Raw genomic sequence first — 27,700 nt, 5'->3', positions numbered from 1 at the left:
AACATTCACAGTTCCACCCCCAAAGTCATGAAAGCTGAATAATTCAAACATGTCCCAGCATTGACCTGGCAGCCCTACTTAAATGCCATGAGATGTCATGTTTCCATTCACGAGAGAAACGGCTTCAGGACTCTCGCTTTGCTGTGTATTCTCTGCAGATGGAGAAACCCACCATGGGCCACTTCTCAGCACACTGCTGAAGGACCCGCATCCCCCCTTCATGCGCACAGACACACACCTGATCAGGGCAGCTGACCCGGGCTTCTAAGAGCAAAACCAGAGTGTCAGCCGCACATCACGAGACTGGAAAGAAGGAAAATGCTGTCAGGGGACAGAGGATCACTTTCCACTCAGCCCGTAGAGAGGCCTTTCCACCAACTATGGGGGATGAGGAGGAAGTTCCAATTTAGAACAGAGACTTTTACTGCTAACAGTTTACTCAGATCCATTTCCCCAGCTCAGCTTGAATGATAACTGATAACAACAGGAATGGTTACACTTGACCCTTTTGCTTGCTCACTGCCTTGCTTATGTGTGACATGTAGTTATGAAAGACTGATGTTCTCACTTTACAGATGAGGGAAGTGTTTAAGTACCTAGCTGAGGCTGGTAGGCAGAGGCTGGCAACTTCATGAGGGCAGGAATGTCACCTGTCTTGTTCCAGGACAGACAGCCTCAGCCCAGGTGGGCCATATATCAGGGGCTCCATAAGTCTTGGCTGAGTTAAAGGCCAAAATTCAAAATCAAGCTCCTACTACTATGCCATCTGTTTAAGGTTGATTCTCTCCAAAATGCAAATTAAGGAAAAGAAAATACAGTCAATTTTAAGGAAATGAAAGTAAAGAGCACTCTGAGTCTCAGTGTTATGTGAACAGGGACCCAATTCTAGAAGAACTTGGCCATGGGCGAGGGAAGGGCGAGTGGGGCACCTTTACTGGATTAAGAGCAGCCAAACAAACCTTGGTTTGCTGGCATCGAAAAAGGAAAAAGCATGCTCAGGTTCACTTTGGCTTCTAAGATAACGCCACCCATTTTGAAACCCCCCTCTTCACGTCCTTCAAGCAGAGGAAGTGAAACTGAAAAGAAACAAGTTTCAAGCATTGTTAAGTTCAAGAAAGGACAACAAAGGGTAGGAAATTTGAAACAAAATGAGAATCTGCCCTTAAACTGGGCAACTTGGCTTGTTTTCTCAAGGCGCAACTGGACGAGAAAGTGAGGCAGGTCTCTGCCCTTCCCGGGCTGCCATGACCTTCCTGTTACTTGCAGTAAATAGTGTGAAAGGCTCTGTGCAGGTAAGTAGCTGTGAGCCACATCATGCTATCTTCCAACAAGTGACAAGTTAAAAGCCCCACCCCACCCCTGCAAGTCCCGAGAGCCCCGCAGTTGGTGAGAAGAGAAAGCAGCATTTACATGATGATCTTTGTCAACAGGTTGCAGGAGGGTCAAGTTAGATCCCAATAGTCATTTTACTTTTTAAAGTTATTTTCTTTAAGTATAGTTGATTTACAATGTCGTGATAATTTCTGCTGCAGTGATTCAGTTATCCAGAGATACAGTTTGTGAATATTCTTTTCCATAGTTCCCTGTGCTACACAGCAGGCGCTTTTGATTTTCCACGTTACATATAATCGTTTGCCTCTGCTCCGTCTAGACGCCCATCCCCACTTCCCCCTCGGCAACCGAAGTCTGATCTCACAGTCTGAGCCTCACAGACTCTATGCTCGTTTGCGTCGTATTTCAGATTTCACACGTAAGTGACAGCACATGGCATTTGTCTTCCTCTTTCTGACTTCACTTAGAATGATCATCTCCAGTAGCGTCCATGGTGCTATAAAGGCATGATTTCATTGTTTTACGGCTGAACAGTATTTCATTGTGTGTGTGTGTACCACATCTTCTTTATCCATCCAACAGTCATTTTAACCAGGAAAAAGGAGAACCACAAGGCCCTAGAAGTGCATCTTATCACTCGGGCCTGGGATCCAGGGGGATGCTTCCAACGATGGGCGATGGTGAAGTAACATTCACCACAAGGGCTAAGGGTGGAGCATGCAACTTCAACTTCAAAATGTTGTCAATTACCTTTGACTAGGAAGTCAAGCTACAGTTCTTGACTACAGTGAAGTTTATAGTTCTTCAGAAGAGTTTTATGCAAACTCTTGTAAGCAGCTGACTTCGGTGTCTTTGATTTGCACTCAGTCTCATTCATTCAACCGACCCCGTGCTGGAGCAAAGGCCAATGTGTGTAAAAAGCGGCATGGTTCCTAGGAGACTGAGAGAGCACATTCTACTCCATTTCACGGTCTCTCACCACCTTGGTGGTGGTGGTTTTACTCATTAAGTCGTGTCTGATTCTTGCAACCCCATGGACTGGAGTCTGCCAGGCTCCTCTGTCTATGGGATTCTCCAGACAAGAATACTGGAGTGGGTTGCATTTCCTTCTCCAGGGGGTCTTCCTGACCCAGGAATTGAACCCAGGTTTCCTGCCTTGCAGGAAGATTCTTTACTGACTGAGCTACAAGGGAACCCCCTCACCACCTTGGTCGGATCTTCTTACCTACGCCAGTGCTGGTGCAGTCTGGCTCCATTTCTATGGAGCACAACGTAAGATGTGTCTATAAATGTAAAAAGAGAAGTAAATACGAAAGCCAGCAGGCAGTTGGGCGGGGGGAAAGGTGACAAGCGGCCTCTGGTTTTAGGGCATCGGAACTGGCTGTTGCCTCCAACCAAAATGTTCTTGTTCCAGACACCTACCTTCTGCTCACAAGGACATGCCAATCGCTCTGCCCACATCCTGAACTCACCATCCCTGACACAGCAGCAGAGTCCCGTCTGCTCACTGGTACACGTGGACTTTGTGCTCCAGACTACGAACACTGCCTGGCACGCAGTAGGCCCCTTCCAGGTTTCCATTTCCCTGAGTTCTCAAAGGCAAGCTTCATATGCCTTCCTTAGGTTCCAAGAGAAACCTTCTACCCTCCTGATAAATTCTCCTTACTTGTAAAAAATTAATACATACTTTCTGGAGCAGGAATAAAAATATACTCACAGAGAAAACAGGACAATAGAAACAAAAAGATGTACTGGACCCAGACATGGAGGTATGGACAGTCAGGGCAGAGTTGAGAGAAAATGAAAAGCTTGAGATCTGGTTGGTCAACATTAGTCATAATATAAAGAAGTCAGTTCAGAAGTCAAAGAAGGATAAACAACAAGGTCTTCTGTATAGCCCAGGGAACTAACTACATTCAAGATCCTGTGATAAACCAGAATGGAAAAGAATGTATATACAAGTATAACTGAGTCACTTTGCTGAACAGCAGAAATTAACACATTATAAATCAACCATATTTCAATAAAATTTTAAAAAAAGAAGTCAAAGAGAGTTGACATTTCCATTTAAACTAACTAAAGTGAAATAGAATCAAATCTCCAGTTTCAAGCAGCGATAGCCATTTTCAAAAGGCTTAGTAGTCGCATTTGGCCAGGATAGATTTAGAGCATTTTTCATTACAGAAGAAAGGTCTACAGGACAACACTGATACAAAGAAATCCCAAAAGACCTGGGTGTCTCATCTTCCAAGGAGCTCTGAAACCAAAGACTCCAAGGGACATGCAAGGGGAAGCAGGACAGAACAGAAAAGATGTTCCCCAAAGAGATGTGCTGACTGGCTAAGATGTCCTCGGAAATTAAAGCTTCATCTTGACTTCATAAGAAATGTGACTTGTATTAAATTTGTATTAAATGACTGCCCGTGTGCAGTATTACAGCTGAGGGAAGGACAGAAGACAGTCGGGGACACAGGCTAGAGTTCCAGAGTAAACCCACAAGCTGTGAGTGGCAGCCGCAGAAGGTTCCAGAAGTGAGAAAACACGGACCGAACCAGATTTGCAACAGGCTGGTGCCTGGGAGGACTCACGTCAGCTGGCGCCACTCTCAAGATACAAATCCCTCTGTCTAAGACAACACTCTGCTCACAAAGTAAGGCCCATCTGACTCTAAGGTATCAAACAGTTCTTATTAAACCCCATCTCAATGGCTGAGACCAAATGCAGAGTGAGGCGCACAGATCACATTTCCACTCAAAGCCCACATAAGCCTACAGCAAGGAAATGAACATTTCAGGAAAAATACTAGCCTTTTTTTTTTTTTTTTCCAAAGTCTTTATAAGGGTGTAAGTCACAGCACGCCAAAGAAGGGGGAGCTCCCAGAAGAACATAGCAGAGAGGTGACCAAGGCGGGGAGTATTTATTCACAAGGGAAAATTCCAGTGCCCTCAGGGAAGTTTCTTCTCCTGGAGTCTTTTGAAGGAAGAGGAACCCAATGAAAAGCATTCCTTCAGGAAAAGTTTTCTCCCTGAGATTTCTACCTGCCTCTTTAACTTCTCTTTACTCGGTTTCCCAGGAGGAATGTTTTACAGTCTCTACCTGTCCCTAGGCAGAGATATTATGCATATTCTTCTCCTACAAGACAATAGTGTTTGTCCAGTCCTTTAAAGATTAAAACAAACAAATAAAAAAACCACACACAGATAATAAGAGGGCTGGCTGTATCCTCTTATAGCAAAGTATTATAATTCAAGTGTTACTGCTGATGAGTAGTATTTCCATAAACATTAGGATATCATGGATCCAGGAAAGAGACAGCCTCTAACCAATTCCAAAAGACAGGAATGGAGAAGTGCAAATAATTCAGTCTGTCCCGCTAAGAAATGACCTGATTGCCCTCACTGGGTGACTTGAGGAGAAGGGGAATTTGAAGGCACTAACTGTCCTGTCCATTATGGCAGCCAAGTGGGCAGCTCTATGTACATGTGGATATGTCCATTTAACTGAAATCAAATAATATTTATAATTCAGTTCCTTAGCTGTAGCTGCTACACTTCAAGCCATCCGTATGTGGCTAATGGTTATCACAGAAGACAGCAAGCATAGATACAAGGTAAGGCCGCCACTGCAGAAAGCCCCACGGAGCAGGGCTGCTTACCAAGATGGCTACACGATCTGTCTCCATGACGCCATGAAGATTATGAAATAAAAAGCTCCCGGGATACCACGTTTCTGGGCTATTGGCATCCTTCTCCACCTAGTGAATTCCTTGCAGAGGTTTATATATGTTGTCCAATCAACCCAACCCCTCTGGGCACAGGCATTTCAAATGGCATTAGGTAGAAAAGGATTCCGCTGAGGCACTCCTCAATTGAAACGCTACATTCTTTAGATTTCTAAAGGTATGAAGCATACGTTTAAGGTACCTGTGGTGCAGACATGCCAGGAAAATATGAGTGAGGCCTGGTAAAAGAAAGTGTTCCCTTGGAATGAATGAATCTGTGCCCTTGTTTTTTTCACACTGTATTTCAGAGGAGTCAGCAGGCTGTGAGGGATGTGAGGTCTATGTGGAACCTCAAGGTAAGTGTTAGTCACTCAGTTGTGTCTAACTCTCTGTGACCCCATGGACTGTAGCCCGCCAGGCTCCTCTGTCCATGGGATTTCCCAGGCAAGAATACTGGATGGTTGCCATTCCCTTCTCCAGGGTACCTTCCAGACCCAGAGAATGAAACCAAGTCTCCCGCATTGCAGGCGGATTCTTTACAGCCTGAGCCACCAAGGGTAAGTGGGGATACTAAAGGCTCTGGGCCTCTTAAGAGCTTCCCTATATATCTTTGGAGGTGTCATGAAGAAAATACTGTTTTAAAAAATTATGAAGTGTTTGGGGGGGGAAGGATTGGGAGTCTGTGATGAGCAGAGGCAAACTAGTATATAGAGGATGGTAAACAGCAAGGCCCTACAGCATGTGCGTGCGTGCTAAGTCGCTTCAGTCCTGTCCCACTCTTTCTGACCCTATGGACTGTGGCTCGGGAGGCTCCTCTGTCCATGGGATTCTCCAGGCAAGAATACTGGAGCGGATTGCCATGCACTCCTCCAGGGGATCTTTCCGACCCAGGAATCAAACCCGCATCTCTTATGTTTCCTGCTTTGGCAGGCGGGTTCTTTACCACTAGCGCCACCTAGCTCAGGGCCACTATCCTGTGATAAACCTTTAATGAAAAAGAATATATATGTGTGTGTGTGTGTGTGTGTATAACTGAATCATTCTGTTGTGCAGCAGAAATTAACACAAAATGTAGAACAACTATACTTCAATTAAATTAAAAAATATGTATGTAAAACCATAAGACATATATTTCACCATGGGATCAGAAACAAGGGTCCAGGAGCTAACTTGACATGCAGGGAGGTTGTGATGGGCTCCCTGCCTTCTGCTCATCGCACACGCGTGACAGGAAAGGAAGAGAGGAGCCCACTACCTGAACACCACGCCCTCCTGGTCTTGCAATGGTTTGAGGACGACATGCCCCTACTTATAATCTGCCAGTCACCAATTAGGCCAAAGGGTTTCCCCAGTGGCTCAGCAGTAAAAGAATCCAATTGCCTATATAGGTTTGATCCCTGGTAGGGAAGATCCCCTGGAAAAGGGCATGGTAACCCACTCAGTGTATTCTTCTGTTTGGGAAGTCGGGGGCCCGCTAAAGGAACCTCCTGGTCCCGATTAGGTAATAGACCCTGCATTTAAGGTCACTGGCCTGGACCCCACCTGGCTTCGCTGAGTCTCCTTTTGTGATGGGCAGTGGGCAATTCCAGGGGAGAGGAATAAGCCCTGTTTGGGGAAGCTGGTTCTGGTAAAGTTGGTTAGCTGTTGCAGGCCTCTGTCTTCTCTGTATAATGAGGAAGTTGACCTAGAGAGTTTATTTAAGCAATATGCCCTTTTTTTTTTTTTTCCTCACTGAGCTCTTCTGTGGAATCCAGTATATAAAGTGTAAGGGTAGGACTGCTCTGGTTCAAGAGAGGCTGGTGCATAGAGCCCCAGACCCTGGGTATCTCCTCTTTGCCTTCCTGGGGACCGCGAGACCTCCTTAGGGCTCCTAGCAATACCATTAGAAATAAGTCCCTGAATCGCATCCTCTAAAGCCTCCTTGAGCTGTGGTGGGATGTCAGCCAGTGTCCGAGGTGTCTGTTTCTAAAACCAGTGGGGCGGGCATGGGGGTGAAGTCTGGGCAGCGAGTCATCCCCTGCAGGAAGGGAAGTCAGGGTTGTCCAGAAACCCATGCTGGTCCTACCAAGGCCCTAGCCGTGGAGGAGCTTCCGCCTTTCCCATCTCTGCGTCTCGCCCCTCCAGCGTCTCACCGGCTGAGCTGGGCAACCTTGGTGACTCCCTCCGGGTTTCTTTCTCATGACTGCAGAGGTGCTGCCGCCTGATTTGAGTGGGAGCAGCCTCGTGATCTAGGGCATTAATTGAGCAGTGGTGGTTCTTTTCCTTCCCACGTTGTTTTCTCATCCAGGAATACATGCCCAAGTCCTGCATCTTGTACTCGGCTGCTTGACAGTCTGGAGAAGACAGGACAAATCCAGTGTTTCATGAGAAATATACCCACCTAGAAGGGAAGGGATTGTTTTCCGTGGAATCTTGAGGATCCCCCGGGGCAAGAAGTGGGATGTTCTTTCTAGGCTTGCCTCATCACCAAGGAACACTCCGCATACTCTCGGAGTAGGTGCTAGGCATGGCAGGAATGCATAGACCTGCACTTTAAGAGCAAATACCTCTGTTGTGTTCTGGAATCTAATACTTCAGACTGAGGAAGTGCAGTTAGGGAGGGAGGTGGGGCTGGAATGATAATTGATGATGATGGAGATGTTTAATAATGTTTTTTTGTTTGCTTCTTCTATCTTGTGAATCCTTATATTAAGCCAGCTAGTTTAAAAGGAATTGTAAGCTCTTCTCAGACATTGTCTCTTTCATTCTCATACCTGTATGATGTAGCTGACGTAACAAGCTTGCAGAGTTTCCTGTAAATTACCTAAGGCTACAATAGCAAAGCATTGATGAAGACAGGATTGAAATCCAAAGCTTCTTGACTCCTACTTTAGTTTTTTCACCAGAAATTTAATTTTATATATATATATATATATATATATGTATTAGGAAGAGTTAGGGCTGGGGAACAGATTTTCAGTACTGTGAGCATTGAAACCCATTCTCCCAATTTTGGAGAAGGCAATGGCAACCCACTCCAGTGGTCTTGCCTGGAGAATCCCAGGGACGGGGAAGCCTGGTGGGCTGCCGTCTATGGGGTCGCACAGAGTCAGACACGACTGAAGCGACTTAGCAGTAGCAGCAACCCACTCAGTGTATTCTTGCCTAGCAAATCTCATGGACAGAGGAGCTTTGCAGGCTACAGTCCACAAGGTCTCAAAAGAGTCCAACCTGAGTGATTAAACAACAAAAACAATTAAGCCTAAAGGACCTGGCCTGGCATGAAGGCCCTCATAATCTGATTAACTTCCTGCTCAAAAACCCCTTATCAGAAACCCTTTGATATGTTAATTTATTCTGCTTTTCTTACCCCAGGCCTTTCTACCTTCCCCCAAGGCCTCCTGGCTGTGCCAAGGGATCACCACCTAGGAAGCCTGCCCTGGCCCCACAGAAAGTTCAGTGCCCCTGCCAGCAGCTCGGAGGGTGACTGGGACCAGGAGAACGACTTCTCCCAGGAGGCCTGGTGCCCACAGCAGGCTGAGGCCCGCCTTGGCTACGGTCAGGGAGCTGGAAAACGACCTCGGTGTGGTTGGCGGGCATACATCACAGGCAGGCGTCTTCCCAGCTGGCCGTTTCCTTGAAGCAAGCTCACAAGTCTGACCCTGGCTGACAAGGGGATGGTGGTGCCTGGTCAACCATTTCCTCCTTTGGAAGTCATCGATCTCCACCCCAATCCACAGTGTTCTGCCTCCTTTGGCCTTGACTTTTCACCACCTTTATGGTGACATGGGCCTATATTTACCCCACTCTGCAGATAAGTTTCCAAAAGTAAAGGGACTCGGGTCCTCCTTCAGCTCTATAATAAAACTTTGCTCTTATCGGTTACACTGGATTTAAAGTCAGAAAATGTGAGATTTTGAACCTAAAAAATGGTACTTCTTTGCTGGGAGACCAAGTAAATCCCTTGGTCAAATTCTCCATTTGCAGCCCAGCTGGGTAAGGCTAAACACGTGTTTCTCACTCTGGGTTCCCCATGAGAATCATCTGGGGATCTTTCAAAACAATACTGATGCCAGGGCCTAACCCCAGGGCAAAGAAGTCAAACTTTGGGGGGTTTGGTTCAGGCATCTAAAACTCCTTAGATAATTCTAACGTGCAGCCGGAATTTAAATACTGTTCAGGGAGGATTTATGCTATACAGAATGAAGACCTCAGCAGGGACAAACTTAAGGTGTAAGGACAGGGGTATGGTGCCCCTGGACATGGGCGGCCAGGCCCACCAGCCATTGGCCTGCTGTCAGGAAAACCACAGACTGCATTCAGACTGAACCTTATTATAAATGTTTACACAGGCAGGGTCAAGTTCAACCTAAGCAATCTTCATACGTGATTCAAGAAATCGTTTTAGGATGAAGCAGGGATCATAAACATAACGGCCTCAAGGCACTTATTTGCTATTGTATGAATTCCTTCCAGGAAGATCATTTTTAGATTAATTTTTAAGTGCAGATTTCACAAGTTCCTATCATTTAAAGGGTGGAAATCCTCTGCCAATCATGGAGAGGACAATAGGCCTAAAGGAAGGTCTGTTTGAAAAGTCTGAGGAGCAGGCTTCCTGAGAAAGCTGAATTTCTCAAGTGTTTTGACCCCCATAAGGGAAAACGAATAGTGAGTTCAAGGAGACGAACGTGAGAAAGCATATCTCCCTTTAGAGAAACTAGCAAAGAAGTTAACAGGACACACAGTTCCGTAGATCAGAGGTAACAGTTGTAGATAAACTCTTCCTTCAGAAAAATCACATACTTAAGTAGATAAAATACAAAAAAAAAAAAAGGTAAGTTTTAAGTCAGTATGTCCCAGCAATGTAATTTCTGTTTCTAGTCTTCATGAAATTTTTCTTTTTTCTATTTAAGCAAACACATATTGAGCACATGTTTCTATTTAAACAAACATATATTGAGCACCATCTATATGACAGATCCAAAAAAGGACCATTTCTAAAATGTTCAAAATGTATTTTCCTTATTACATTTGCCTTAACAGGAGTCAGTATGTAAAATGATACATTTTAAAGGATTATATAAAAGGCATTATTCCAGAGGATTTACTACAAGTCCCTTTACAGAAGAAAGTGTATAAAGATAACACTGAAATTTATTATAGTTGGGAGAGTCTCTCCAATTATGATACAAATTCATGAACCCAGTCATTATGTAAAGAAGCTCATCTGTTCTAGGAAACATCCACTGAGGAGGATCAGACTCATCTGGGATCCTGGTATGGGAAATCCTCCTGATGGACCTGCTGGGAGAGAAAGTGGTCCGTGGGACAGATGGGGCTGCTTCTATGCATTTCCTTAACCGAAATATAGTAAAGCAACAGCACAACCCAACTTCTCTTTTTATGAACTCTCTTAACTATCCTTGTGCGCTGGCAGCCTGAATGAGGCTTCTGCCAATGAGGCCATTTCTTACCAAATCCTTTCAAGATGTCATAATCACAGGTGCAGTCTTCACAACTCCTCAAGGTATGATTTCTTTCCTATCAAAGCAATGTGACTAAACACTAGAGGTCTAATGTTACTCATTTCTGCCAGCCCAAACAACTGTGTTTTTCCCTCCATCTTTTCCAGACATCTGTCTTTAAGAAGATCTTCGAAGGGATCCCAGAAGTCCCTGATCTCGGGGCCTTCCCACATAAAGACCCTCACGTTCCTGACCACGTCATGTACCTTGAAGCTCAAGGTAAGGCAGACCTATAGGACTAGGGCAATGGCCACGGGCTCTTCTAAATGGCAACATCTGTCTCGAGACAATGGTGACATAACTCTAGACCACATGGTGTTAAAAAGAGAAACTGTCCCCACAAGAAAAGGGGAAACAGAAAAATGACTCACAACACAGTCTGAACTCCAGTAAGACTGGTGGACAAAACCCTCAGAAAAACGTCTGGCAGGAGGGAATGCTCCACTCCTAAAGCCGGCTTCTCAGGTTTAAGGCAGAAACACGAGGCCTCTGACACCCACCCTCCCATTCGCTTTTCTACAATTCAGTTATAGAAGCAGAAAAACACGATGGGACCAGGGTTCTGCTCTTATATTTAATTATAAATGAAGCAGCGAGGGAATATAATGACTAAAAATGGTGAAAGACAAACGATACTTTACGATGCCTCTGGGGGTTTCATCTTTCTAGGCCTTCGTTTCCGTGTCTGTGAAATGGGATAAGTAGACCCATCTCGGAGGGTTGTCTCCAAGGTTACATGTGATGGGCAAAGGAAAGTGTTTTACAGATACCGAAGTATTCTGTGAACATATGGGATGATTAAAACACCGTTATAATCAGACACGATCTATACGTTTTCTTCAAAGTTAGCTGACGAGATTTTTTCCACTGGTCTTCTCTCCCCAGTTCGCCTCAATGGTAGTGCGTGTACATGCGTGCTCAGTCCTATCCAACTCTCTGTGGCCCCACAGGCTGTAGCCTGCCAGGCTCCTCTGTCCACAGAATTATCCAGGCAAGAATACTGGAGTGGGTTGCCATTTCCTTCAAGTTATTCAAATCACTTCTCTTTTCTGTCTCCCTGGCACTGGTTTTCCATCTGCCTGGACAAGTAAGCAAAGGACTATTTGTACAACATTTGCTGAGCTTTAAACTTTCATTTAACAGCTATTTTAACAATGAAAGACATTGTATACGTTCCCAAGAGATATGCACACAGAGGGCGGTGGGCAGAAACGCTCACTGAAATCAGGTCCTTCCCCTGCAGCCCTGCTCGCTGCTGATAAAAGGCAAAGGAGCCCATAGTGTCCTGAGGTTTCTGTGACTGCTGTCAACCAGCACAATCCTCAGTTCCCCGTAGCCTCGTGCTTCTCTTATAGCTTCAAGACACTGCAGCTGAGAGAGCACGAGGGCCGCAGTTTCCATGGGCGGCCTGTGTAACCTGGAAGATGATTTAAGAAAAGCGACTCGGGACCAATTAATTCGACTTTGCCAAGATTTTTCAGGGGCTTCCTCCAAAAACTTTCAGGAATATAAATTATTTTAGAGTACGGGTCATCAGGAAAATAGTCCATTGTATCAGAGGTCAGGAATTGTTTGAGGCTTCCTTTTCCAGAACTTAAAGCAAGATGTATAAATAAAGACATACAGAGAAGAACAAAACTGCTTTGACTGGCAGAACGTCAGTGACACAGACAACTAACATTTAGTCCATTGTTTTTACATAAAAGAAGGGATCCCTTGAGAAGCAAAGCCAATAGGCTTAGAGCAGAGGGGCTTCGAGGTTCAAGTTCATTGGAGTTCTAACACTCACTCAAGAAGTAACCACTGAACTATTAGGAAACCAGATTCCGTACTGGGCCCTGAGGACACAAGAGGCCTCTAATTCAAAACTGGAAATGGGACACATTCTGATTTTGACAAACTGCTTTGCAAAGTGTTGAATAAACAGAAGTGAGTCTAAAATTGCCACAAACATCCCCACATTTTGGAATATTCGTGTTTTCATCAGTTTCGAAAGCTCACCAACGGCACATCAGATTAAAAGCATTCTCTGTCTAGTAAGTGCCACAGAAATATTAAGACGCAAATTCCTTATTTCACCTCCTTTCCCCCCACCAATAGAGCAGGGAGGGCTGGCTTGCTAGTCCATGTCCATGTTATTTTATGAAGTCTACTCCAGAATGTCCACAGAGGAGGGCTGAGGGGTGAGGACTCAGCTGGAAAGGAGGGGAGAAGTGTCTGGAAGTTGTGCTGGCCCAGGAGGCACCCCAGCAACGGAGCACTGACACAGGGGCTGTGGAGACCACGGTGATGGCAGGGCTGAGACCTTTCAGGCCTTCTCTGGAGACCCACCCCCATTAAGTGCCCACCTAAGGCAGCCTTTCTACCTGTCTCCTACCCGTGAGCTATTTCCACAGGACTTTTCCAAATGTGCCAACAGGAGTCCCTTGCAGACGGGATGTTTTCCATTGGGCAGGTAGGATGATGTCTTCAGCAGCTCTCCACCACCCCACTAGCCCAGCATTCAACAGCCCCTTCTCCAACCATCCCAACACAGGAAATAAGCTATGAGTCAGAAAATGAAAGGCAGAACTGGCGAAAAAAAAAAACAACTGTCCTAAGTCGTCAGATGGTATGATTTACTTTGACTTTTTCTGGCCTCTGTAGTCATAGCACATCGGGCCCTTGACAAAAGATGCACACAAGAAGATAAATGAATCAAAGGCGGCTGTGATGGGTGGAAAAACAACAGCCCTCCCACCCACAGAGTGCAGCTCCCCCAGATTCACAGAGACTACAGGCTGAACACACAGGAAACCTCCACTGTAAAGAGCCACTTACACAAGTCAGGACGCGCGCGATTTCCCACAAGCCCGTGGCTCTCTCACATACCCGCAAGGTGGCTATAAATAACCAGCCCTGAAGGCCTCCCTGGGGGAGCAAAAAACAAAATCTTGTCAACCCCCCACCCGCCATGTCAGATTTATAAGCAGCATCCCTGGCCTTTAGAAGTAATGAATTTCAAACCCAACAATCTTTTCAGTGACGATGCATGCTGAGCACCAGGGGAAAATCAGACAGATGGCTCTCCCTCAAAGGGTTTTCCTTCTAGGATGAGATTTAAAACACACACACATCTAACCACAGGGAGCTTCCCTCCAGGGCTGCCCAAGAGGACGTGAGGCCTGACGGAGAGACTGTGAAGGGAAAAACAGGACAAATCTGACTGCAGATGCGACAGGAGAAGTGGGGTTTGGCCAGGCATTGTTTCAAAGGAACAGAGGTGTCGTTGGGTATGAGGAGAGAACGGGAAAACTGCAGAGCAGAACAGTCACGGGCTAGAGAAGCTGAGTGAAATCAGGGCCTAAGGATGCAAGAGGGCAGAACGGGGCTGAGGGAGAGGCTGGTCCCATCCAGGCCTGTGGTCGTCCAGCTGATGCCGGGTCCTGTCTGTGCGCCCTAGACCAGGGATGCACCCAGACCTCAGGAAGGAAGCAAGGACCTTGCAGTCACCCTGGACCCATGGAGAGGATCCACGGAAGGCTTCCCAGCAGGTCACCTGTCAACATGACAGTTGCGGGGCAGAGTTAACTGATGGGATACATACTGTGTGCTGGAGAGACGAGAGGTGTCCATGGGCGGAAACCAATGAGGAGAGCCTTACAGATGACAGAAAACAGGAGCTCAGTCTTGCACTATGGTAGCATAATTTAAGAGCAAAAATGCATTTCTTGTAACTAGGTAATTGTTGTAAATAGTGTCTGATTAATTAATTAAGAGAGTCAGAGGCTTCTCAGGTGGCACCAGTGGTAAAGAACCTGCCTACCAATGCAGGATCCCTGGGTCGGGAAGATCCTCCGGAGTAGGAAGTGGCAACCCACTGCAGTGTTCTTGCCTGGGATGGACAGATGAGCCTGGCGGGCTACAGTCCATGGGGCCACAAAGAGCTGGATGTGACGAGTGTGTGTACACACACACTATACGAGACTCTATTTGAAAGTTACTCTGATAAATAAGTTGAGATCTGATGGGAAAGAAGCAACATGAGCCAAGGCTGCAATGGAAAGTTTTTTCTACGTTTTGTTTGTTTTTGCCAAGTAAGATGTCAAAAGAAAAAAAAAGGTCAGAAAATAAAATTATTTGGAAAAATCAAAAAGTTGTTATGAGAACGAGTTGTTTCTACTGACAGGGAGCCACAACTATTGGAAGATAAAAGCAGCTGAGGTACAAACATTGCCTTCTGTTGAGTAAAATACAGAAGCTCATCAATGAAGAAGCCAGTCATAGGGCTCTCAGAACAGTCTAAAATCAATGTTGAGGGATTCAAGAAAAATGGAATCCTCCCTGAGCATTGACCAAAAACATTTCTCAAGACAATAGATTTTTTTTCCATATTGAAAAGTAGAACCACTTCCTGAAAAACCAGACATTAATTCATTAATTTATTGGAAACATACTTTATATACAAGGGATTGCAACACATTTTAAGACAAGCCAGCGTATAATAGCTGCTGACTTAATTATGGCCTACAAATGTCAAGGTGTTCTGTGATTAAATGCCTAAAGAGTAAACATGATGAATGCTGAGTTTAGCAGAGAAAAGGATCCCTAGGAGCTATACTTGGTGGTCTTGGGACAGTCAGTGGAGGAAACAGGCATGAAGGATGCTCTGGGTAAAGTGAAAGTGAAAGTTGCTCAGTCGTGTCTGACTCTTTGTGACCCCATGGACTACACAGTCCATGCAATTCTCCAGGCCAGAATACTGGAGTGGGTAGCCGTTACCTCCTCCAGAGGATCTTCGCAACCCAGGGATCGAACCCAGGTCTCCTGCGTTGCATGCAGATTCCTTACCAGCTGAGCCACCAGGGAAGCCCAAAAGACATGGGTTAAGACCTCAATTAACTGACTTGCTTTCAGCAATTTTCTTTCCTGCTAGCCTTAGAGCATTACTTACCCTCGGTTAAAACGGGCCCTGTAGCTAAGGACGAGTCAAAGTACCCCCATAAAATGGGCAGCTACCCTTCCTTGAATTCTTCCTTATTTTCCCCAGTGACAGAAAAAAGTCTGATCTGACATACTGAAATCTCTGCAGATCACTTGATACTCCTGGGGAAAGGTTTCCATAACATCACAGCAGTGCTTCTCACACTTTAATGTACACATACATGAAACACCCAGAGATCTCGTTAAAATGCAGAAATCAGATTTGAGGCAGTAGGTATGGGTAGGGGTCGAATATTCCGCATTTTCCATAAGCCCTCAGTGATGCAGATTCTGCTGGCAGCCCGACCGCCCTTTGGGTAGCAAAGTACTGGAGCATCTTTCGTTGCTGTTAGCAGGGGACGATAGAAAGGCATCGTTTTTGACCTCAAGAATTTGGCCTCATGGCACACTACAGGTCATGAAAGGTGGATGTGGAAAGAGAAATGAGGCTCCTGGAGAGTGAGGAAGGAGAGCTAGCAGGGCTGCAGGGGGAGGGGACGGACAACAGAAGAGGGCAACAGACGGGAAGGCTGGCTGGCCCGCTGCGCATTAGAGCGAGTAAGCGGCCACGAGAGAAGCTAGGATAGGAGCGTGCCCAGGCTGGGTTCAGAGGGCTAGAGACTATTTTAAAACAACGAACTTCAAGGTATTGCAGAACAGTGAATACAAAATGGTGCTATTGGGTGTTTTGTTTTGTTTTTGCCTTTTCACATATTTGAAAGCAAATTCTATCATATGGTCTTTCTTTTTTTGCTCAATATTATGGGTTTGAGAGACTAAAACATAAATGTAAGCTGTGATAACAAGACAGTCATCCAAAGCAACAGTCAGAAGATTCCTCCGCTGCTGACTATACAGAAATGCAATTATGGAACTCGGAGCTACGCCCCTGCCAAAAAGAGCATCTGAAAACTGCCCGGATGAAGCAAATTCTGGCCTTTCTGAGAATGTTTGGAGAAATTTTTGAAAGGCAAGACAAGACTAGCTATATTCAGACAAGTTTCCATTCGTTTCCCCCAAAAGACAGATGCTCCTTCAGGGTTCTCTTTTCCTAGACGTAGAGAAGCATTTCCTAACTCTCTACCTTAGGAAAACTATTCACAGACCTTCTCACCAACTCAGAGGAAGGGGAGGATGCCAACACTGTAATTAAGCAGAGGGAAATGGCGCTCCCACCCAAACCCAGGCCGCCTTTCTTCAGCCAGGAGGAGACAGCGGGAGCTGCAGGAAACGTGCTCTTTGCTGAGGAAGTCTCCACAGGCACTTGCACTAGGAGATTTCCAAAATAACCGGGGCTTGCTTCTTTCTTTAACAGCATCCACTCCCAACAAACTCCAACTGGATGTCTGTGTTATTTGTCTATTCCAATCTGGGATGACTTTCAATAGTTTTCTATTTTGATTAGTTAATGATTATGTTTTCTAAGTCAACATGGATGATTTCCTTTACTAACACCCAGCTTTTTCAGGACAGAAAAAGCTGCAAATCTTATCCAGTTTAATTCTTGTCACTATACATAGAAGAAAAATGAGATCCAGGGAGCCCAAAGAAGGTAACCAGGCCCCGAGACACCTTGACGGCCAGTATGATGGGGTTGAATCTTTATCAGCGGTCTCCTAGGCAGAGACTTAATCTCAAAACCATGGGTCAAAGCAGGCTTAGATCATTCAAGATTAAGGTTCTGTGATAATTACATACTTACAACTTCTTTTTCTACTTGGCATGGGGCCTCTAAACTAGCAAAATGATGAAGATGTTAGGGAAAAAAAGTTTTGGTCTGGTAATGTAACAGTGCAGACTTCAGAGTATTTATATGGGATTGGGGGTGGGGAAAATTTTTAATTTATTTTCTAAGTCAACAAGCAAACCCTACCGTTAGGCACAGAGTCAGGTCTTCTGGAAGCTGAAGTTTATCAATTTTAAGGGCACTCCTTAGGAAAAAGAATATAAAACTAAGAACAGAAATTTAGGTATGAAAGTGAGTATTTAGAATTTAGAGTGGCATCTTACAAATTCCAAATTTTAAGAAGCTGCAGATACCACAGATATAAAATTTAAAAGAAAACAAATTAACTGCTTGATACACCTCTCAGATACATGCTACTACAGTTTTTGGTTGCATTGTCTTTAATCATCTCTTCCAATGGTATTTTGCAATATCTCGTTAGAGAAAATTTAAAATAACTCGATACTTCCTCTAGAATTGATAACCACAATTTGTAATTTATTCTTCTTTTCCCCTTCTTTCTGGATGCACTGTGTGGCATGCGGGATCTTAGTTCACCAACAGGATTGAACTTGCATCCCCTGCAGCAGAAGTATGGAGTCTTAACCACTGAACTACTGGGGAAGCCCCTAGAATTTTTTAATTTATTCTTGAATAACTTGTAAGTATATTTTGGCTTCATAATTAACTCATGTAATTAGTATCATATGAATGTTTTGAGATGCCTCTAAATTTGGGAAAGCCTCTATATCAAGTTTCTTCTACAGATGAGATGTAATTTTCAGGGCATTGCAAGATGTCTTAAATATTCTTTACCTAGATGACACTTGTTAACTGTATTGCCAGGGTCCCTCCTAGAGCAAGAAGGCAGGCCTGTACCAGGGAGAAGCCTTGAGGTTAAGTTCTATCCACATCATGGTAAAACCACCTTGGCACACCATATATATCCTGCACCTACTTATACATCCTTGAATTCATCCTTGAATTTCCCCAGTCCTTCCAAATAAAGTGTCTGTTTTGTTCAGAATACCTAAACTCCTTGATGGCCATGATTCAGCCAGGGCTATTTCATCTGATGTGTATATTTCATTTTCTCATTAAGGTCACAAGATAGGCCTAATGTCTGACTACCTGGTGTATGGATTAAACATTCTTTTATTTAAAGAAATTAAATGGGATAACATATAAAGAAGGCCAAAGCATTAGAAAAATGTTGGCTATCACCATTATTTCTCTGAACTCCAGCACCCAGGCTATAAAGGAGGAGTGGTGTGTATCAATTGAGGTGGCCTGTTCAGTACAGCATAACACTTAGGGTCTAAGTACCCAAATCAGACCATCTTGGGTTCAACCCCAGTCTAACCATTTGCTAGCTGAGTGGCCTTAGTTAATTTCCCTGATCTCTAGAAGACTTACTACGAGCATTATAAAGTTTACCTGCCTGGAGGTTAAATAATACACAGTAAGTGCTCAATGTGGTCCAATGAGTGTCACTAAAATCATAACGTTATCAGGAAACCTGCCCATAAAGTCTCTCACATGAAGCTTCCTCAAGACGAAACACCACTGCGGGGGCTTGAGCCACTGTAAGCTACCTTAGCAAAGTTCTGCAGAGTTCAGGACCACCAGCAGTCATCCACAAAGCAGCGGAGTGAACTTTCTGCCACAGCTAATGCATCCTCCACCACAATTTACACCTTTAACAGAACAAGTGGAAAATGTTGATAACACACACCTGACTCCCTATTTTCCTTCAAAGACACTCATGTTGATTCTGCGAAGCTACCAGTTCCCAAAAATGCACAGTTTTGACAAAAATACCTTGTACGGTATCCTAAGGGCTTTTTATTTCTTTATACTGTACTGATATTCCTGTTTCCTTAAAAAGGCTTGAGAAGACCACAGCTCTCTCAAATAAAATATTTACAATAGGAGAAGAAAACATCCAGATAAGCTGCACCGTGCCTCATGTTCCCAAGTCCAAGAGGAAACGCCAGCAAGACACTGGGAAATCTTAAAGAAGCTGTGTAAGTGAAATCCTGGCTAGAACAAGTAAAATGAATAAAGCTTAAGTTTCCTGCACGAAAAGACAAGCCATGAAAAACTGAATTTCCTCAAGGAGATACAATACTATGATTACTGCCAAACTCTTAGCCTTTTCATTAAGGAGCAATCTCTTTACTCCAGGGAAAATATGATACAATCCACAACAACTAATTTTATACCTAACACCTCAGCAAAGGCATGTGGTTTGTACAGATCCACCCCCGGCATCGGAACACCCAGGGCAGCAGCATACTAATGGTGGCCCACAGATCACAGGTCAGAATACTGAAAGTTACAGATCACACTAACCAACTGTTCAGCAAAACAGGTTTGATCCTTCTGCCTCAGCTGACAAATGCACCTTGATAATGTCTTAGAAAAGGCCAAGTTCAACTCTCAAACTTTTGACCTGCTCAGAATCCAGCCCAGGAAATGGGAAAACACCGTCCCAGACCTGGCCAACGATCTACCTTCCTCTTTCCACTGGCTGCTCCATCAGGCACCAAGAGAGACCTTGTGACATGTCAACTCCCCAGTTTTAACGTTCACACCCCCTACATCCCATATATACACAGCTGTGCCTTCGCCACCTCTCAGGCCCACAGACCAGTGGCTACAAAGGTCCACAGGAAGATGGGCCAGAGATCCACACGAGCTGTACAAGCTGGTCCACAGCCGTCCGAGCAGCATATTCTGGGTTGCCAGGCACCTGAAACTGATTTACAAAGGGGAGACTTTGAGGACTTCCCTGGTAGTCCAGTGGTTAAGAATCCAACTTGCAATGCAGGGGACGCGGGTTCGATTCCTGATCAGGGAACTAGGATTCCACATGACATGCAGCAACAAAGCCCACACGCCACAGCTACTGAGCCCATGGGCCACAGTTAGGGAGGCTGCGCGCTGCAATGGAAACTCCCACGTGATGCAACAAAGATCCTGCGTGCATCAACTAAGACTCAAGGCAGCCAACTAAATACATGAATATTTTTAAAAAATAAAATGGGAGACTTTGGACTCACAGGGCCAGGGGTTTCCTCATCCCATGGACAGGGGCCTGACCAGAGAAGAATAAAAGCAGTGCCCTTTAAATCCCAGGGCAGAGGCTCCTGTTGCCTGTATACTAGGCCTATATTTTAACTAAGCAGAAAAACTTGGTGAGGGGCAAATATCTTATCAAAAAAGAGCACAAATAAATTTTAAAAAGAGCTGTATAAAATAAAGGGCAGGCAACCTTCCCCAGACACAATCTCACCAGCCCACACACTTGCCCCAAGATAAGTCCATTCTAATGATCTATAGCTTCAGCCCTGAGAACAGACCTAGGAACCCTGAAGAGGCTAAGCAGGAAATCCTAAGTTGACCACAGGCAAGGAGGCAGTTGAGCGCCAAGACTGAAAATGCTGATTATGGCAAGTAAAAGAGAGATCCTTTTGGGAGGCAAAGAATATTAGCCGCCTATAAGTTTCCCAATGAGTGAGACACCAAAAATCAAGTCATCCCCCTTTGTGATCCTGGAAAAATCCTACTCTTTCCACCCATTCCAGCAGCTGTTGGAGGTCTGTACACAGATGCTGGTCCTACACGCCTGGAACCTAGGGTTGGCAGAGCACATCTTGAGAGACAGTCGGCCCAAGTCCAACTACTGTCAGTGGTCAAGGGACGGGTCACCGCAGGCTGTCCCACCACTCGGACACTATTATTAGGGACAGCTGAATTTCCCTGGGCAAAGAGACTCTCCCTATCCTGATTTTCTGTAGTATGATGACAATCAGATGACAATTAGGAAGGAGGCAGATCACAGGAGCAAAGTAAATCATGGTCTCTGAGTCACTGAATGAAACAGTTCAGTTCAGTTCAGTCGCTCAGTTGTGTTCGACTCTTTGGGACCCCAAGAACCGCAGCACGCCAGGCCTCCCTGTCCATCACCAACACCCGGAGTTCACTCAGACTCACGTCCATCAAGTCAGTGATGCCATCCAGCCATCTCATCCTCTGTCGTCCCCTTCTCCTCCTGCCCCCAATCCCTCCCAGCATCAGAGTCTTTTCCAATGAGTCAACTCTTCGCATGAAGTGGCCAAAGTACTGGAGTTTCAGCTTCAACATCAGTCCTTTCAATGAACACCCAGGACTGATCTCCTTTGGGATGGACTGGTTGGATCTCCTTGCAGCCCAAGGGACTCTCAAGAGTCTTCTCCAGCACCACAGTTCAAAAGCATCAATTCTTTGGCGCTCAGCCTTCTTCACAGTCCAACTCTCACATCCATACATGACCACAGGAAAAACCATAGCCTTGACTAGACGGACCTTTGTTGGCAAAGTAATGTCTCTGCTTTTGAATATGCTATCTAGGTTGGTCATAACTTTCCTTCCAAGGAGTAAGCGTCTTTTAATTTCATGGCTGCAATTACCATCTGCAGTGATTTTGGAGCCCCCAAAAATAAAGTCTGACACTGTTTCCACTGTTTCCCCATCTACTGAATGGATATTAGATGGTAAATTCCCCTTTCCTATGATAGCACTTGACTCACTCCGTAACTTCCATCTCCACACATGTTCACACAGATACACTGAGCAGAACACAAGGAAGGCGCGATTAGAAAATGCACACACACACACACACACACACACAGAGGCTAACTTCAAGTGGCCTTGTACAGACTCCACCTTCCCCATTTATAAAATAAAGATAATGAAACTTAGCTTCTCCATTTTTTCTGAGGATTAAATTAGATAGGAATGTCAGGCCACTGGCTCAGAGAAGCTTCTCACATGTTACTTCTCCCTTCTCCTTACTTGTCCTTGAGATGAGCTAGTGTGCCTGCTTGGCTTCCCAAACCCCATAACATGCCAGGCAAGAAGGACCATCATCGTTATCCCACCTTGGTCAGAAGCCACAAGTGCATACAGAGCAAAATATTACAAGGGAAAGAAGGAGTGTGAAACATGGTGAGCGTTCCTGCTGCTAATGCCTATCTGTTAAATCACTTCTACTGAAAATCATGAGTTATTCTGGAATGCTACACCAAAGGCCCCAAAGGGCAGGAGCCAACAAGGTGACAGAGTTATGTTTTTCTGTGGAAATTGGCTAAATAATGCCATGCTGCAGCCAGGAAGGACATTTCCTCCACACCCTATTTTAAAGTGTTTTGGTGGTTTGCATCAGACCTAAATAAGAGCGACACTGCTCTTCTGCAGACAGCAGCTGCCCCAGGGCCACACTTCCCTTAGACAGACTCTGCTTCACTGCTTAAAAACCCAAACAGAAGACCCTGATGAAAAAAGAAACTTCAAAGCTAAATTTAGATTTCTGCACTTCATTTTTAATGAAAGTCTCCTTTCGACAATTTTCTAGAAAAAAAAAAAGGAGGGGGGGAATGGATTTGTATTTCTAGTATTCAGTGGAAACTATCTTTGGGAGAAAGTTGGAAAAAGTTTTGCAATGGCTTTGAATGCTCTACACAAATTCAATTGAACAGCTAAAGAGGCTGGTTTAGCTTTCCTCCATGTTTGTCAGAAGTTAAAAGCAGCTTTTCCAATAGATCATCAGAATAAAAGGACCAACGACACAGTATAAAACAGCAAAATTGCCTACTAAGATCAGAGCCAAACTATTCTCACTAAAAGTAAAGATTTGACCATTCAGACCAAGCACCCAATAAACAGTGACTGCCTGGGTGTGAACATGCCCGCCCGGCCTGCCCTGCCTCCCGGAGGATGACGTGGAGGCTCAGTGCAGCGTCTCCTGGGTGCTAAGTGATGCACCAGGTGTTGCTGGAGACCCTGGAAGTCAGAAAAACAAGTAAGACAAACCCACTGCCTTCGAGAGAGTCCCATAGAGAATTCTGCCTTACTGCTGTTACCAGAGAGGCCTGCCCCCTGGAGGGAAACTTTCGCTCCACCCAGGGCACTGAAAGCAGGTTTGCTTAAGATGACCCTTGAGGTAAGTCTTAAAAGATGACCGTAAATTATCCAAGGCAGCAGGAGTTCCAGACAGCAGCTTGAACAAAAGTGGGGTGACCCAACTGAGGGCCTGGAACAAGGCAGGCATAGAAAAGCATGGATCAAAGAAAAACCTATGTTCAGAGGGACAGTGGAGGGAATGGAAGGAAACACTCAACACTCACCAAAGTGGGCTTCTGACAAAGGGGTCTAGGGTCCATAATGCTTCCTAGGACCCAGGGTTAGAATATATATCCTTCTCTGGGTCTCAACACACTCCTGTATCTTAGACTCAACAGAGGCAAAGACCAGGCCTGTCTTATTTACTCAAGATGCTGTTTCCAGGTCTGAGCCACCTGCCTGGCACCAAATGACATTATAAATACTGTTAAGAAGGAAGAAAGGGTGATGGACATTTTCTGCAACAGCACCAATGAAGTGTCATTCTTAATTGGAAAAACAGGGTTTAAAATTTTTTTTTTAAGTTGTGTTGATAATGGAAATGGAGACCATGTAGCAGGGATGCTGGTTCTACAGACAGCAGTGTTTCAAGGTGGGGTGCTACCCTGAAAAAAAGACCAGGAATCCAAAACATGATGCGCATCTTATAAAAACCGTAATTGCTTAAAAATAAGATGCCATTAATGCAAGTGACCTAGAGGTAAGAAACGTGCTTTCTGGGGACAAAAGCAAATAGATCAAATTCTAGGCCTAGTGGTTTCCAGAACCCTGACAAAATCAGCAGTGATTTGGGAAAAGAAATGTATCTGTACGGACATTTTCATCAACACTGAGTCCTCTACAAGGGTATCCTGTTAGGTATTTGAAAAGTAAAAGTTATATTTTTCAGATCTGAAGAGTTTTCAGACATTTAAAGTTCTCCTCCGAAGAGCAATTACTTAATTTGAGGCATTTAGGATAAGTGAGTCTACTAAGTCAAAAACAAAAACTCAGATACCTTTCAGTATATAGCTTAGTGATGTCTGTCCGTGTACTGAAATCCTTGGCTCACCTGTCAATATCCTAAACATAAGATGGAATTTTTTTTTAAGTAACCCAAGAGAAGGCTATAAAAAATCTTATTTCTTCCCTTACTATGCATTAAGATACTTTGAAAAATGTCACGACAGGTTACTAATTATGTTAGGAAAATCCTAAAACTACTGACTTCCATGGAAAATTAAATACAAGTAGAATTAGGTTTCCTATCTTGATTATAGCTACCTTTGACCTTTAACTATCTTCAAAAATGTAACTTCAAATGAATACCTATTACAAGGGTTAAACCATTTTGTGGCTTTAATTCCATAAAAATATGAAATCTGTGGGTTTTGTAATGCTGTTTAAAAGCCCAAATAAAAAGCCAGTTGGCTTTTAAGCTAATTGTTTAAAAGTGTGTATATAGATGAACTGAGACTGACTCATGAACTACTGAGTCTGGAATTTGCAAATCATAAATCTGATCCTTGTAAACAAACCCGAACAGAATCAGGGCCCACTAATTTCCTTCTTTCATAAACTGAAACAAAAGTTTTAATGATTTCTAATGTAAACTGAGAACTAAGGGTGCCATTTAAAATATTAGCAAAATATAACTTGGTTTTTTAAGAGTCTGGGGTATAATCAGAGAGTCAAACATTCTGGTACTGCAATATAAGAATAAAACAGTGGACTGTTAGTAAACTGTAGAACTCAAATTTGTGTTAGGATCTTTTTGTTTACAATATTGCTTCTTCCTCATTCTATTAAAAACTCCCATCTCCATGCCACCTTCAACATAAAACATAAATCTTAAAAGTTGTCAATCCACTTCAAGTACTATGGAATGTCCTATGTAGAAACTCCTCCATATTTCTTCCAGACAAAACCAAAAGTGGTCTGCCTCTGGCCCTTGGTAAACAGAATGTGTCCTCAAGAGTGAAGAGGGCTGTCCGATCCTCTACATTTCATCCCTAATCCACGCAGGGCATCTCCAAGTCATCAAAAGGAAGGAGAGAGACATAAGATGATAAAGATGAAGGGAACTAAAATGATCCAGACCTAACCACGTCCTTTCACAGATGAGGAGACTGAGGCCCACGAAGGTCCAAAGACTCTGGGTCTGTTACCAGATCCCAGATGCATATACTCAGTTCTGTAGCTAAGAGTTGCAAAATTTCTAACTGTCGAGGTCTCAGGGATTGGATACTTTCCATAACAAATCCTTAAGAGCGCAATTTCTGCATTTTTCTCCTCGCAAAACCCTCTAGACATCAAGATCAGGTGGGCAGGGGGATTTAAGATTTTAACCCCTCTGTTTCCACCAAACCACTGCAGAGAGCCTTCAAGCCCGGAAGGAGGGGCTGTCCTGCTCCGGGCAACATCTCAGGCACCCAGCACCTAGCGGGCACTCAGTAAACACTCCGCCTTTCACCTGACAAGCCCCCGCTCTGGCCTCATCCATGCCTACCCCAAGTGGAACCAGACAACTTTCCTTTGGCAATCGCTCTCTTCCTCGAAACTTTGCTAGTTACTCCGGGCCAAGAGGCCGGTCCGGGGGCATGTGACCCTGGGAAGGAGCAGAGAATAGGGGACCCTGCCCTTTTGGGGAGCTGGGCCACCCCGGGCCCGGACCAGGTGTGCCCGCCGCTCACTCCGAGGCCCGCCGCGTCCTGCCTCCACCGATCACCAACTTCTCAAACTTCCCTTTCCGGGGGTGGGGGCGGCCCGGGACGCAGCGCCCTTCCTGCCCGCACAAAGGGGACCGGGCGCCCTGCGCGCCCCCCACCGAAGCCACTTTCCTGGCCTTTGGAAAGAAAAGCCCACCCGTCCCAGCACAAGGCACCGGGGCACGGGGACCCAGGCCACGTCCCGGCTTCGGCCCGCCTCCCAGGCCGACTGTCAAGCGCAGCCCGGAGGGGACCCGGGGACCCCGGCGCCAAGTCCAGGCGGGGAGCCACTCACCCGACTTGGGAACGTGCGGCGGGATCGTGCTGGCGATGCGCGTCCACAGGACGACGTGCAGCGGCCACAGGCCCCCGAGCAGCCCCCGGCCCATGGCAGCCCCCGCCGCTCCTCATAGACCGGCCCGAGCGCGTACGCCGCGCCTCCGCGCCCTCCGGACCCGCGCCGGGCGCCCAGCAGCGGTGCAGCCAGATGTGGCGCGGCGGGCCGCGGGGAGGGTGGCGGCGGGCGAGGCGCGGGGGGCCCCGGTGGCCGAGGGGAGCGGAGCTGGAGGCCGGCCCGGCCGGCGGGTGCGCGCGCGGAGTGTCGTCGGGCCCGGCGTGCGAGTGACTCACGACTTCGCCCGGGCGCCGCGGGGGAAACAGGAAACTCCTCGCCAACAGCTGGGCAGGACCTCTCGCCGCCCGGAGCCTGCTCCCCAGCTCGGCTCCCGGCCCTCGCCCTCTCTCGCAGCTGCCAATCACGGCCCCGGGACCGGCCCCTCCGGGGCTTTGGCAAACTTTCAGCGGCCCCTCGCTGCCCTCCACGTTCCCCGCTCCGAGGACTGCTGAGCAATAAGCGCACAAGTTCCAGAAAGTCACTGAACGCAGGGTGTATATGCACTCTCCAGAGCACCCCCAACCAGCATCCTCCCACTTCCCTACAACCCTCTTCGGGCTGCTTCTAAGTGCCTCAGAGCGGGGTTTTCAAACTTCAAGTGGCAAGAGTAGATGCTGAAATCGGAGTTGTTAGCACAGTTTTTTTCCCCCCAATAAAGTAGTATTTCCTCATTAGACTTTTGTTTCAATTAATTGTGTTTGCCTACATCGTCACATTGTAAAATGTTTATCTTACTGCAGGTGGAAAACTTCAGTGTGCCCCTGAAAATCGTGTTAAAAGGCGGCTTCTGCTTCAGCATGTCTTAAGAGGCATTATTTCTGATGAGCTCTTGGGTGATGCCTCCCAGTTGGAATCGCCTCTTTCTTTCTGGGAGTGACTCAGTGAGCAATTAATACAAGCCATCACAGAGTGATCATTGTAATGGGAAATGTTACCTTCAGAATGTATCAGGTAGGGCAGAAAGTGTGAGAGTAAAAGTGGCCTGGGGTCAGCTAAGTGCCAGGGTTTGCCTTCCAGCACTGTGATAGGACAGGACCCTGAGCGCCTCCCTGCAAAAGGGGACATGAGTGAGAGAGCAGAACGGGATGAACTTCCAACTTCCCCATCTCGGTTTGGTGGTCGTTTGCCCCCAAACAATCCTGGTGTATATTTGCTTCAAAGTTGAATTATTAGAAGGCCCCCCTTCTCTTCCCCATGTGTCCTGGTTAGATATGCTCACCCTACTTCTAGCCCTGAAAGATTTAGATTCAGTACAGCCCTCTGGTCAGGAGATCTTCCAGGAGGTTACACAATACAACTCTTTTATCTGAGAGAAAGCTTGTTTGCAGAGGCAGGTGGCCAGCCTTACTGGGAATAAAGGCAACTAGCTCTCCCTGGAAACCCAACCCTGCCATCTTCCCTGTCAATCTCAAGAGTTCTTTTGCGTGA

At 45.7% G+C, this 27,700-nt stretch overlaps 1 protein-coding gene across 1 annotated transcript in view; it reads right to left on the bottom strand.

The window, feature by feature from the left end:
- The window catches only part of TGFBR2 (transforming growth factor beta receptor 2), a 92,493-nt gene extending 65,638 nt beyond the window's left edge, over window positions 1-26,855 (bottom strand). The window contains exon 1 of the mRNA XM_019984582.2: window positions 26,174-26,855. Coding sequence (XP_019840141.2) covers window positions 26,174-26,267 — 94 coding nt within the window. The 5' untranslated portion in view covers window positions 26,268-26,855. The remainder of the gene's footprint in view (window positions 1-26,173) is intronic.
- Window positions 26,856-27,700: the final 845 nt, after the last annotated feature.

The sequence above is a fragment of the Bos indicus genome, chromosome 22, assembly GCF_029378745.1.
Source record: "Bos indicus isolate NIAB-ARS_2022 breed Sahiwal x Tharparkar chromosome 22, NIAB-ARS_B.indTharparkar_mat_pri_1.0, whole genome shotgun sequence".
Taxonomy (NCBI): domain Eukaryota; kingdom Metazoa; phylum Chordata; class Mammalia; order Artiodactyla; family Bovidae; genus Bos; species Bos indicus.
This window is presented reverse-complemented; position numbering and strand designations above follow the sequence as displayed.